Source organism: Brassica oleracea, chromosome C6, assembly GCF_000695525.1.
Source record: "Brassica oleracea var. oleracea cultivar TO1000 chromosome C6, BOL, whole genome shotgun sequence".
Classification (NCBI taxonomy): domain Eukaryota; kingdom Viridiplantae; phylum Streptophyta; class Magnoliopsida; order Brassicales; family Brassicaceae; genus Brassica; species Brassica oleracea.
This window is the reverse complement of record NC_027753.1, coordinates 34,201,238-34,213,376: the sequence shown is the minus strand read 5'-3', so window position 1 is coordinate 34,213,376 and position 12,139 is coordinate 34,201,238. Positions and strand designations below refer to the sequence as shown.

Here is a 12,139-nt window from a genome sequence, read left to right as displayed (position 1 = left end):
GTATTATTATAAGTTGCTTTGTGTACGTAGCTTTGTGTGATATTGTTGTAGTCTTTTGCAATTTTATGTTTCATATTTGTATTATGTTTGGTAAATTAAGATATTATATATTAGTATTCATATAACTTTTTCACAGGACTAATGTCTCAAGATCCTCTAAACATTGATGAGTCCTCGAACGTGGATGACAAGGCACCTTTGTGGATCTATGTGAACAAAATTGAGAAGTTAGCTGGAGGAGGATCATGGAGGTTTGAATGCAAGTTCTGCAGTAATTCATATGTTGGATCTCATAGTAGAGTTATGACTCATCTGCTGCAAGAGGGAAAAAGAATTTAAGGATGCTTGAAAGTTAGGGCTGTCAATTGGTTGGGTGCCCATGGGTGTGACCCAGTCCAGACTGTGTTGGGTGGGTGTTGGGTGAACCCATAACTTAATGGTCCAGTTAGGCTACAAAACCGAATTTGCCCATGGATAGTTTGGGCCAAACCAATTGGCCAGTGGGTTAACCCAATAAATTAAAAAATTAGGTTTTTTAATTTTGGGGAAAAATCAGATTTTTCCATTTTACGATTCTCCGATGAAAAATCTTCTTCTCGTGATGAAAGATCCTTGAGGCTTCTCTGCATCTCGATTCGTCTTCTCCAACCATGATTTCTCTGGTTTATCTCTTCATCCATCTCGGTTTATCTCTTCATCCTTCGATCTTTATCTCTTCATTCTTCGTTCGTTCATTCCTTGGATGCTTTCTCTGGTGATTGATTGTTCTCATACGCTTTAGCTTTATTTGATTGGGTTTCTGTTTATAGTTCTGTCCTATTTCCCTTGATCATGCAACTCCTAAACCTTCTCTGTTTATTATCTAAAGTGGATCCTGGGTGCTCACTATTTTTTTTGTAGCCTTGTTTGTCTTCAACTTGAGTTTCCCTTAGAGCATTTGGAGCTTGAGAACTTAGTAGAATGTTCTCGTGTCTTTTTAGTTCCTTTGGTTGCTGGTACATCCTTCAGGCCAGATTCAAAGATGGATAACTAAAGAGTACTCTTCAGGCTTTTAATTCCTTTAGTAAAAAATTCTGATTCATACTGAAGTAACATTGGTGCAGAGTGGCAATGGGAGGTAGGTCTGTCCTCTTTGGACACCGACCCATCTTTTTTAACCCGGTTATTCTAATTTTTTACGTCAGTCCCAAACGTTGTTTGATAGTCTTTACCTTGCTTTTACGATAGGTTGGGGATATCCGGTTTAAACCGGATATGTTTTCCCAGATTTCAAGAACTGAAGTGAGCTAAGCTTTTCTTTCTGTACGAAGGCTCCATCAACCAAGAGGGCCGTGTTTAGTTTTTATAATTTGTAAATCTTCTTGTTTTGATGTTACTTGCCTCTTGGAGAAAGCTTATTGGAGCTGTTTCATAACTGGATTGTCTTGGTGATGATTGGATTGGTCTATTGCAGGTTACATAAGCTTTTCCATCAGCTAGCCAGTATCATTCACAGATAGTTCATAATGGAGGGGGTACATTTCAACCTTCGATCTCGGTTTATCTCTTCATCCATCTCGAGTTTTAGCTTCGATTTCATTTTTTGGTTTTTTTCTTAAAATCACTTCAAAAGCTTCGTTCTGATTTAGGTTTTTTTTCTCTAGTTCTGGTGATAATGGTATGATTTCTCTGATGGTAATGGTATGCTATGATTTATTTCTCTTAAAATCACTTCAAAATCACTTCAAGGCGTTGAGAACGTTGGAGTATCAACGTTGGAGTTTTGGAGTTTTGAGAAGTTGCTGAATCAGACCCTCTTAAGCTCTCTCTCTGGAGGTATGATGTTTCCTTTTTATGATGATGAGCCTCGTTTGCATAACTGAGTAGTCTCGTTATGTGTTGTGGCCTTGTGGGTTTTGTGTGTTCATGTTTCTGAGATTCTACTCAACTTTTATTCTCTTAACTTGAGTCAGTCTCGTTATTGTTGTGGGTTTTCTATGTTCATGTTTCTGTGTTCACAGTTTGCTAGTATTATTATGTGTATCTTTTATAGATTGTCTTCACTTGCTAGTAGATACTGTACTGCTCCTTTCTCATTTAAATATTTTACTGTTTCAGAAAATGGAAGCGATAGACTTGAATGATGATGGTCAGAATGATTTGATGGATGAAGATATAGAAGATCATGAAGTTATTGAGATTTCAGAGGTTAACAGAGGCACGCCACCAAGACATGCTCAGTCACGCCGTAGAGCTAGGTTGTGGTTAAAATTTACTATAATTGGAGGACAGCGGCCTGATGGTAAAACCAAGATCAGATGCAACCTTTGTAAAAGGTTCTACTTCATTAAGCTTCGCAGAAATGGAACCTCAACCCTGTCTCGTCATTTGAAGGTATGTCCAAAAGCTGTTGGAACACCTAGAAGTAGTTCTAGGAAGGTGGATATGATGGTGTTCCGTGAGATGATAGCAATGGCCATTATAGAGCATGATCTGCCTTATAAGTTTGTAGAGTATAAGAGGATTAGAATGGCTTTTACTTATGCTAATTCCAGTATTGAGTATTGGAGTAGAAACACAGCAGCTTCTGATGTGTTAAAGATTTATGAACGGGAAAAGCAGAAGCTTAGGAAAATCTTGGTAGAGTTTCCTGGTAGGGTTTGTTTGACAACAGATCTATGGAGGGCTATCACCATTGAAGGTTACCTCTGCTTGACTGCGCACTACGTCGATGATGATTGGAATCTGCAAGCTAAGATATTGGCTTTCATTGCTTTTCCTCCCCCTCATACTGGAATAGCCATTGCAATGAAGCTGGTTGAGCTGCTCAAGGAGTGGGGACTGGAAAAGAAGGTCTTCTGTCTCACTGTTGACAACACTTCTTCGAACGATTCCATGCAGAGTATTATGAAGAAACAGCTGCACAAAGATCTGGTCTGTGGTGGAGAATTTTTCCATGTTAAATGCTCAGCACATATCTTGAATCTGATCGTCCAAGATGGCTTGGCAGTGATAGGAGGAGCTCTGCAAAAAATCAGGGAGAGTGTTAAGTTCGTTAGAGGATCAGAAAGTAGGGAAATAATGTTTAAAAGCTGTGTTGAAATAGTGGGAGTTGAGGATGATGAAGGAGGTCTGGTCTTAGATGTAAGCACACGCTGGAATTCTACTTTCCTCATGCTTTCTAGAGCTTTAAAGTTCAGAAATGCACTAAGTCACTTGGCAGATGTAGAACAAAGTTATGTGAGTTTTCCCTCTTATTCTGAGTGGAGGAGAGTGGAAATGTTATCCGAGCTTTTGAAACCATTTTCGGAGATTACTGATTTGATTTCGGGTTCCTCATATCCAACATCAAATTTGTATTTCAATGAATTTGGATGATTGAGTGTTGGTTGAGAGCTCATGCAAATTCTTCTGATCAAGTTATCTGTGAAATGGTGAAGTCTATGAAGCTTAAGTTCAACAAATACTGAGATAAGTACAGCGACATCCTTGCAATTGCTGCAGTCTTGGATCCAAGATTGAAATTTGAGATTTTAGAATATTGTTTCTCGGTTTTGGATTAGTCTACTTGTAAGAGAAGGTTGGCTAATGTTCGTTCAAAGATTTATAAGTTGTTTGGAGCTTACAAGAAAAACCAGAGAATTAGTAGTGCTGCAACAACTTCACAAGGAGAAACACACGATGTTCCAGCCGGTTATGGGGTAAGTTATCAATTTCTGTAGTTATTTGTGACAAGTGTTGTGAATTTCTGATATTAAATCACTGATGTTTAACCTTTTTCAGGGATTCTACGCCTTCTTTTCTCAGAAAGTTGTTGGCAGTGGCAAGTCTGCTCTCGACATATATCTGGATGAGCCATTGCTTGACTACGCCGCTCACAAGAAACTAAATGTGTTACATTACTGGAGAGACAATTCGGCTCGGTTCAGAGAGTTAGCAACAATGGCACGAGAGTTTTTGAGTATACCCATAACAACTGTGGCTTCAGAATCTTCATTTAGCATAGGTAGTAGAGTGCTCAACAAGTATAGGAGTTGTCTTCTACCCACTAATGTCCAAGCCTTGGTCTGTACTAGAAACTAGTTAAAAGGGTTTCCAGCAATGGGTTAGTATAAACAATTGCTTCATATAATCAACTGCTTCATATAATCAATTGCTTCATGCGACTATTTTTTTTGGCAGGTGATGAGAAAACAGAAGAGGAGAAAGAGGAAGAAGAGAAAGAGAAGGAAAAAGAGGAAGAGAGTGGAGAGTCCACAGACTTGACTAGAGACTTGAGTTGAAGACTTGCTTCAGGTTCACACTGAGCTTTTATTCTTTTGCTTGTGTTGATAAGTTTAGTTGTAGACTAGTATACCTGAAAAGATAAGAAAAGTTTACGAGTATGATCTTGAGCTAATTTAGTGAGTGTAAGACAGGAAAAAACAGTTTCTCAAATCCATTTAGAAGTTGGGAAAGAGTGAGAAAACCAATCGTTGACGTTGAGTATATTCTTGTGTGTTTACTTATCAACTTCCAAAGCAGTTCCACTTCCTTCGTCATCAAGGAACATGTCTAGTTCTTCTCTTGATTATGATATGAGCTACAAAGTTCCAAACGCAACTGAGTCTGATCCAAAGAAGAGAAAGGGTCCTTTGGAAAAAGCATTTCAGAATGAAGCTAGGGAGCAATGTGATGGGGAGGTATCTAGGATGTTCTACACAGGTGGTCTGTCTTTTAACCTTGCAAGAAATCCTCACTACCGCAATTCATATGTGCGTGCTTCCCAAATTCCAGGATATGTTCCACCCGGGTATAATGCATTGAGAACTACACTTCTTCAAAAGGAAAGAAAGAACATTGAGATGCATTTGCAACCTTTGAAGAACACATGGAAACAAAAAGGAGTGAGTATATGTAGTGATGGTTGATCAGATCCACAACGAAAACCAATATTTAACTTAATTGCTGCAAATGAGAGTGGTCCAATGATGTTAAGGGCGATAAATTCTCATGGTGAGACAAAAACCGGTGAGATGATTGCAGAGCTGATCATATAAGGCATAAAGGAGGCTGGGCATGAAAATGTGGTTCAGGTTGTCACTGACAATGCTTCAAACTGTGTAAAAGCTGGTGCGCTTATTTCAGCCAAGTTTCCTACTATTTTCTGGACACCATGTGTGGTTCATACCTTGAACCTTGCTCTGAAGAATATATGTTCACCATTACTGAGCACAAGAAATAATGAAGCAGTGTAAGCAGTGTATGATGCTTGTTACTGGATAAAGTCTATCAGTGAAGATGTGAATTGGATCAAGAATTATATTATGAATCACGGGATGAGGCTTGTAATGTTCACTGAGCATTGTGATCTTAAGCTCCTCACAATTGCTTCTACAAGGTTAGTTTTCTATATTTTTAATTGAGAGCTTACTTATATTCTTAATCTTTAAGTTAATAATCATTAGTTTTATTTTTACAGGTTTGCTTCCACGGTTGTAATGTTAAAGAGATTCAAAAAAATAAAGACCGGGTTACAACAAATGGTGATCAGTCCTAAATGGGATGACTATAAAGAAGACGGTGTAGAGAGAGCATCTGCAGTGAAGAAAAAGATATTAGATAAGTTGTTTCGGGAGGAGCTTGAATATGCTTTATCTTTCACTTTGCCCATCTATAGCGTGATTAGAGCTATTGATACTGATAAACCTTCTCTTCATCTGGTTTATGAATGGTAGGAAAGTATGATTCAGAATGTCAAGAGAGCAATCTTCAAAAAAGAAAGGAAACAACTTAATGAAGATTCCGTCTTTTGGACTGCGGTGCACTCGATTTTGACTTCTCGTTGGAGTAAGAGTAATACTCCTCTTCATTGTATGGCACATTCTCTAAACCCCAAGTAAGTTTATAAATCTGTTTTTATTCTGTTTTTCTTATCAACTTATAAAATGGTAAAATTGGTTTTTGATCAGTAAGATTTTAATTGTTATATATATTTGTTGGATGCAGGTACTATAGTTCAGAGTGGCTTGCAGAAGAAGACAGTAGAAAAGCTCCACATCAAGATTTGGAGGTTACTAGAGAAAGAAAAAATTGCATCATGAAGTATTTTCCAAATCAAGATGAAAGGAGAGAGGTTAACGTTGAATATTCTAACTTCTCTTTATGCATGGAGGACTTTGGTAGTGTTGATGTGATTCATGATAGGTTTATCTTAGAACCTTTGAGATGGTGGGCAGTTCATGGATCTTCGGCACCAAAACTTCAAATCTTAGCATTCAAGTTACTTGGACAACCATTTTCATCCTCATGCTGCGAAAGGAATTGGAGTACATACAAGTTCATTCATTCTGCTATAAGAAACAAGATTGTTCCCCAAAGAGCTGAAGATTTAGTATTTGTGCATACTAACCTCCGTCTTCTATCAAGAAGGAGCTCTTCTTATAAAGAAGGTCCTAGCTGTATGTGGGATGTAGGAGGTGATCAATTTGATTCGCTGGATGAGATTAATTTGGGAAAACTTGAGTTTGAAGATCTTTCTCTTGATGAACTAGAATTGGAAGCTGTTTTGTTTGGTGGAGATGGGGAAAATGAGAACAATGATGAGTTCGATATTTGACTTGAAGCTTGAATTTTTTTTTATGTTATGTTGAGCTTTTTTTTGTTAACTTTTATGTTGAACTTCATTATTTAAATTATGTGTTGGATTTTTATTATTATTTTTATTTTATTTTATTAAGTGCTTCAATATTATATATATATATATATATATATATATATATATATATAAACGCTTCCAACACGTACCCGCTTCCTAAATATTTTAAAATTTTTGCTTTTACGCTTCAGCTTCCGCGTCCCCGCTTCCGATTCCATGCAGCATAGGTCTTGTCACAAAAGAGAATCAAGAGTTTGAAGATTTCACAATTTGGGGATTTAGGGTTCTTGGGGTCACGGGAAATAGAGAGTTGTCGTTGGGTTTTACTTTTTTTTTTAAACTTTTACTTTTTATTTTTATCAACATAACTGTATTTTTACTCGTGGTCTGGGAGTTTTTATTTTTTAAATTGGCTTAATTAATTTAATGGATTGGATATTTTGGACTTTAACCCACTTTTTCTTTCTTTCTTTTGTTTTTGTATGTTATTCTAGTCATTACACATAAAATGTATGATATTATAGGTAATTTTCCTATAATTTACTTTGAATGATTTAGGTAGGGTTTTAACCGTTGAGAGAACATGGTGGATCTGGACATTAAATCAGGAACACAAGTGAGGATCGTACAAGTGAACAAGGACATGAAATTTGAAAAACAGAAAGGAAATGGAGATGATGACAACATGTACGTAGGATAAACATAAAACAAATGCTGGAACTAATCACGAAGAGTACCACTCACTGTTCTGAGAGTTAACAAAAACTCATGACATGAAAGTAAGCAAATAGTAACAGTGTCAAACATGAGAAACGAATTGAAATGAAATGACTACACTAATATATAGCTCCGTTGCCCTTATTTTTAGATCGATCACTCAAATCATACGAAACTTTTAATCACTAAAATATCTTTACAGTTCATTAGATATTCCACTAAATCTAAACCTCACCAAACTAACTAAAATCCCTAGTCCAATTTATATTATCCTCTTGGTAACCCGGTTCATTATCCTCTTACGCGGCCTCCTAGTTGTTACGTTAACTTCTTGGATGGAACAGGTTTAAAGATAAAGAGTATACAAAATATTTTATTTTTTAAAACCGTAAGTGTTTTGTTGTTTTTGGATCTCCATTTGGAATCATTTTTTGAAAATTATAATTTAACACTCTATACCAAAAAGATATAAACCTGTACCACAAAGATATCAACTCTTTTGTACTATACCTTTATAAAATATAATATAAATTTTAGATATCACAGTGTTTTATTCTCTTAGTGGGGCTTATTGGATTAGGGATTTCGTGAAAAAATAGGATTTTGTCAAATCCTCTCTTATTGAATATGGTATTTATAAAAACCTTTACAAATCTATGGTTATTGGATATAACATTTGTAGAAATCCTATCAAATCTCTTTTTATTGGAAAATATGATCTCATCAATGGGATTCATAAAAAGTTCTTTTGGGTTATTAGAAAATGTCATTTACCCCTTAAATTCAATAAGAAAGAATATCATCTACATAGATGGTATTTAAAAAGGAAATCAACGAGAAGAGATGGTTTGGATTATTCGAAAACCTCTATTCTATTAGCAAACTTAGCTCAACCAAAGCTCAAGTTCAAACTTCAGTTAAGTTTTCCGCCAAAACAAGACTTACACGTGAAGAGAAAGGCAAAGCCAAGATAGTTGAAGAAGACAAACCATGTGCTAGTCTCCAATCAAAGCATGACAGCATTGCCTCCAGCTCACTCGCTCAAGTTCAGCGGTCACAAAAGGATTTCATTTCCAAAAGTAAGAGTCACGACAAAACTCAGACCAAAACCTGTACGGCTCAAGCGTTCAATGTAAAGTTGTCAAACTCATTCTCAGCCCTTGATGCAGAAGCTGATTCTTGATGTTGCCATCTGTCTTAGCTTAGGGTTTTCATGCTTTAGTATAAATAAGCTTGCATTGTAGCCCCCAAGGAGATAATGAATAAAGATTGAAACTTTATACTCTTGTGTGTGTTGTTTTGGGATCTCATATGGTATCAGAGCCATGGAAGCTCAAAACCTCGAAGTTTATCACCCTCCTTCGCTCCGCATCACCAACAGCATCACCATCACCTTGACTGAGAAGAACTACATTCTGTGGAAATCTCAGTTTGAAGTCTTTCTCAACGGTCAAGGTCTTCTCGGTTATGTCACCGCCAGTCTCCTCAACCAGCTGCTACGCTCACCGTCACAGGAATCAACGGTACGGCTACTCAAACCCCAAACCCTGACTCTACCAAGTGGTTTCAAACGGACCAAGTTGTAAAGTCATGGCTTTTAGGTTCTTTCTCTGAAGATATTCTCATTCTTGTTGTGGATTGTCAAACTTCTCATGAGGTCTAGGTTTCTCTAGCTCGTTACTACAATCGTTCTACATCTTCTCGGTTGTTCGAACTTCAGAGGAAACTCCAGACGATTCTCAAAGCGACAAAGCCGATGGCAGAGTATCTTCACGAAATAAAGTCAGTTTGCTCTCAACTCTCCTCTATCGGTAGTCCAGTTCCTGAGCGTATGAAGGTCTTTGCGGCTCTTCATGGCCTTGGCAGAGACTATGAACCTATCAAGACTACCGTTGAGAGCTCTATGGATGTTTTTCCTGCGCCGACGTTTGAAGATGTCATCCCTCGACTGACAAGCTTTGATGACAGACTTCAGAGTTACATAAGTCAACCTGATGTCTCTCCTCTTCTTGCGTTCTACTCGCAGCGTGGTCCTGGTCAGAACTCTCGTTCCAGAGGAAGGGGACAAGGTCGTGGGTCTTACTCCACACAGGGAAGAGGATTCCACCAACATGTCAGCTCTCCCTCTGGTTCCTCTGTTTCATCAGCTTTGGACAACATACCCATCTGTCAGATTTGTGGGAAACTTGGCACAATGCCTTACGCTGTTGGCACCGCTTTGATAATAGCTATCAGCTGGAAGATCTTCATGCTGCTCTCACTGCGCTTCGTATAACGGATGTTACCAACAACGGGCATGAGTGGTTCCCTGACTCTGGCGCTTCTTCTCATGTTACAAACTCTCCTCATCACCTCCGACACTCTCAGGTCTACAATGGCTCTGACTCAGTGATGGTAGGGAATGGAGAGTTTCTCCCAATCACGCACACTGGCTCAACTAGCTTGGCCTCCACGTCAGGTATGATTCATGTCTCAGATGTCTTAGTGTGTCCTAAGATCGCTAAGCCTCTTCTTTCTGTATCAAAGTTACCCTCAGATTATCCCTGCTCTGTTGATTTTGACTATGATAATGTGCGCATATATGAAAAGGCAACAAAGAGGCTTCTTCTTCAGGGTCCTCACACTAACATGCTCTCTCTCTTTCTTTACTTATGCGGGCGAAATTTCCGCCAATGGCTCGGCATTAGTAGCGTCGAGAATGTACTACCATATCGTTTTCGTAGCGTTTCCATGAACGCCGTGACAGCCGCAGCTATAATAGACCCCCCACTTATTATAGCGTTTTTCGTGTGCTATAATAAATAGACATATTATAGCGTTTATCGTCAGCTATAGATTAATTTTCTGTAACATTTTATCGTCAGCTATAGATTAATTTTCTATAACATTTCATTCTTGCTATGATATAATTTTTCATAGCTTATTTTTAGTGTTATAAAATATTTTATAATGATGTAGATATAATGCTATAATTATAAATTAATTAATAAAAAATAAATAAATTAGTTGATGAAAATTAATTAAATTAATTGATTAAAATTAACTAATTAAAATTAATTAATTAAAATAATTGATTAGAATTAAATCAAAACTCAATTTACAAATAAAATTTCAATTTTATTTATTAATTATAATCTTTTTACAAATAAAATCAGTTTACACATTAAACCAAAACAACATTAAACCAAAATTGGTTTAATTGTAAACCAAAAAAATTAAACCTAGAAATCCCTAACTCTTTGCCCCTCAGCCTCCTTTGCCGTAGAGCTCCCACCTCTGCCAGCTCCCACCTCTGCCACCTTTACCGGCTCCTTCACAATCGACTCCAGCACATTCAGACTCCACTCCCTCTTCGACTCCGGCGCGTTTCGACTCTGGCAGTATATCTCCTTGGAATGGAATCGAGACAAAGATAAAGACTTTCTATGAGAATACCACCTTCACACCACGCTTGATGGGAGACATTGCTATGTCCCACCACTGCTTCTCCTTCCCTGCTTCTTAATAAATCAGTACACAAAACAAAAATTAATCACACATTTATAAGAACATGATGAGAACGTGAAGTTGAAATGTGTGGTGGTGAGGAGGTGAATACACACGGCAACAACAACGGTGGTGGTACAATAAACCCTAATCTCATGAACCAAACCGGATCCCTTGGACGTAATCCCTACCTCAAGGAAGATTATCATCAACAACAACATGATGATTCGAGAGATCTCGAAAAAAAAGAGAATGAAGAGGATTTGATTCCTCATAACAGAGATGGAGGGTATAGATTAAAAGTTATGAAAATTTGTGAGAGAATCAAAAGAAGAATCGTAAGAGAAGGAGAAATGATTTTTTTGTAGATCTAGAAAGAAAAATGAAAGATTCGCAGAGAATATTGTAAGAGAGAGAAAAGTGTTTCATCTTTGTGCATTTTTGTCCATTGGATTCACTTCTATCGACGACTGTTATTTTATAAGGCTTGATCCTCGCACTTAAACGTGACTGGCCGATATGTGTTGACCAATCAGATTGTTTTGTTGTTGTTTTTTTATTCTTTTTTTCTTGGAACACCATTTTTTCCTTTTCTATTTTGTGTGTTTAATATATAGAATATTTATGATAAAATTTTGAGAAAAAAATAGATATAAGTTCTATTAGGTACATGGTTAAGATTTAGGATCAAGTATATGGTTTGAGTTTTTGAATATAATTGGAGTTTGGTTTTTAAATTTATATCATAGGTTTGAGGTTTGGGGTATTAGATATAGGGGGTAGATTAAAGATTTAGTGTTTGAGATTTAGAATTTAAATTTAAGATTATATTTTATAAATTATAAATTGCAAATTGCAAATTGATTTATAACTAAAACATATATTGCATTAAATTCATAATAGATACATCTTACATAGAATCTTTCCAAGTATTACACTGACATCAAACATTAGGGTTTAGGTTTAGGTTTTGTTTTTTTTTTTAAATTACATGTTGAAAATTTATATATTTTTAAAGTAATATGCTTTTGTTTTAGTTATAAATTTCTACAAATGTTCATTTTGAAGTTTATTGTAAGTGTTGAATGTTGGAATTTATGGTATGTTTAGGGTTTAGAACTTGAAGCAAAAAAAAAAATTTCTAGTTTATTATTAATGTTAGATTTTAATTATATCATATTATTTGTTGGTATATTTGGATTTTATGATGAAATATTAAAAATTAAGGGTTTAGAGTATGATTAATAGTATTTTATATATACATTTATATATCTTGTATGTTCTTGGATAATTAATAAACTAAGCCATCTCAAGTGCTGG

The 12,139-nt window shown here is 36.5% G+C and overlaps 1 protein-coding gene and 1 pseudogene across 1 annotated transcript; both read left to right on the top strand.

Annotated features, from left to right (window-relative positions):
• Window positions 1–2,100: 2,100 nt before the first annotated feature.
• Window positions 2,101–4,062, top strand: LOC106298066 (zinc finger BED domain-containing protein RICESLEEPER 2-like). The gene is made up of 3 exons (XM_013734167.1): window positions 2,101–3,219; window positions 3,543–3,680; window positions 3,763–4,062. Exons 1-3 carry the CDS (start codon window positions 2,101–2,103, stop codon window positions 4,060–4,062), a joined length of 1,557 nt encoding a protein of 518 aa, XP_013589621.1.
• Window positions 4,063–4,823: 761 nt separating this feature from the next.
• LOC106298065 lies at window positions 4,824–6,577 on the top strand (annotated as a pseudogene).
• The last annotated feature ends 5,562 nt before the right edge of the window (window positions 6,578–12,139 follow it).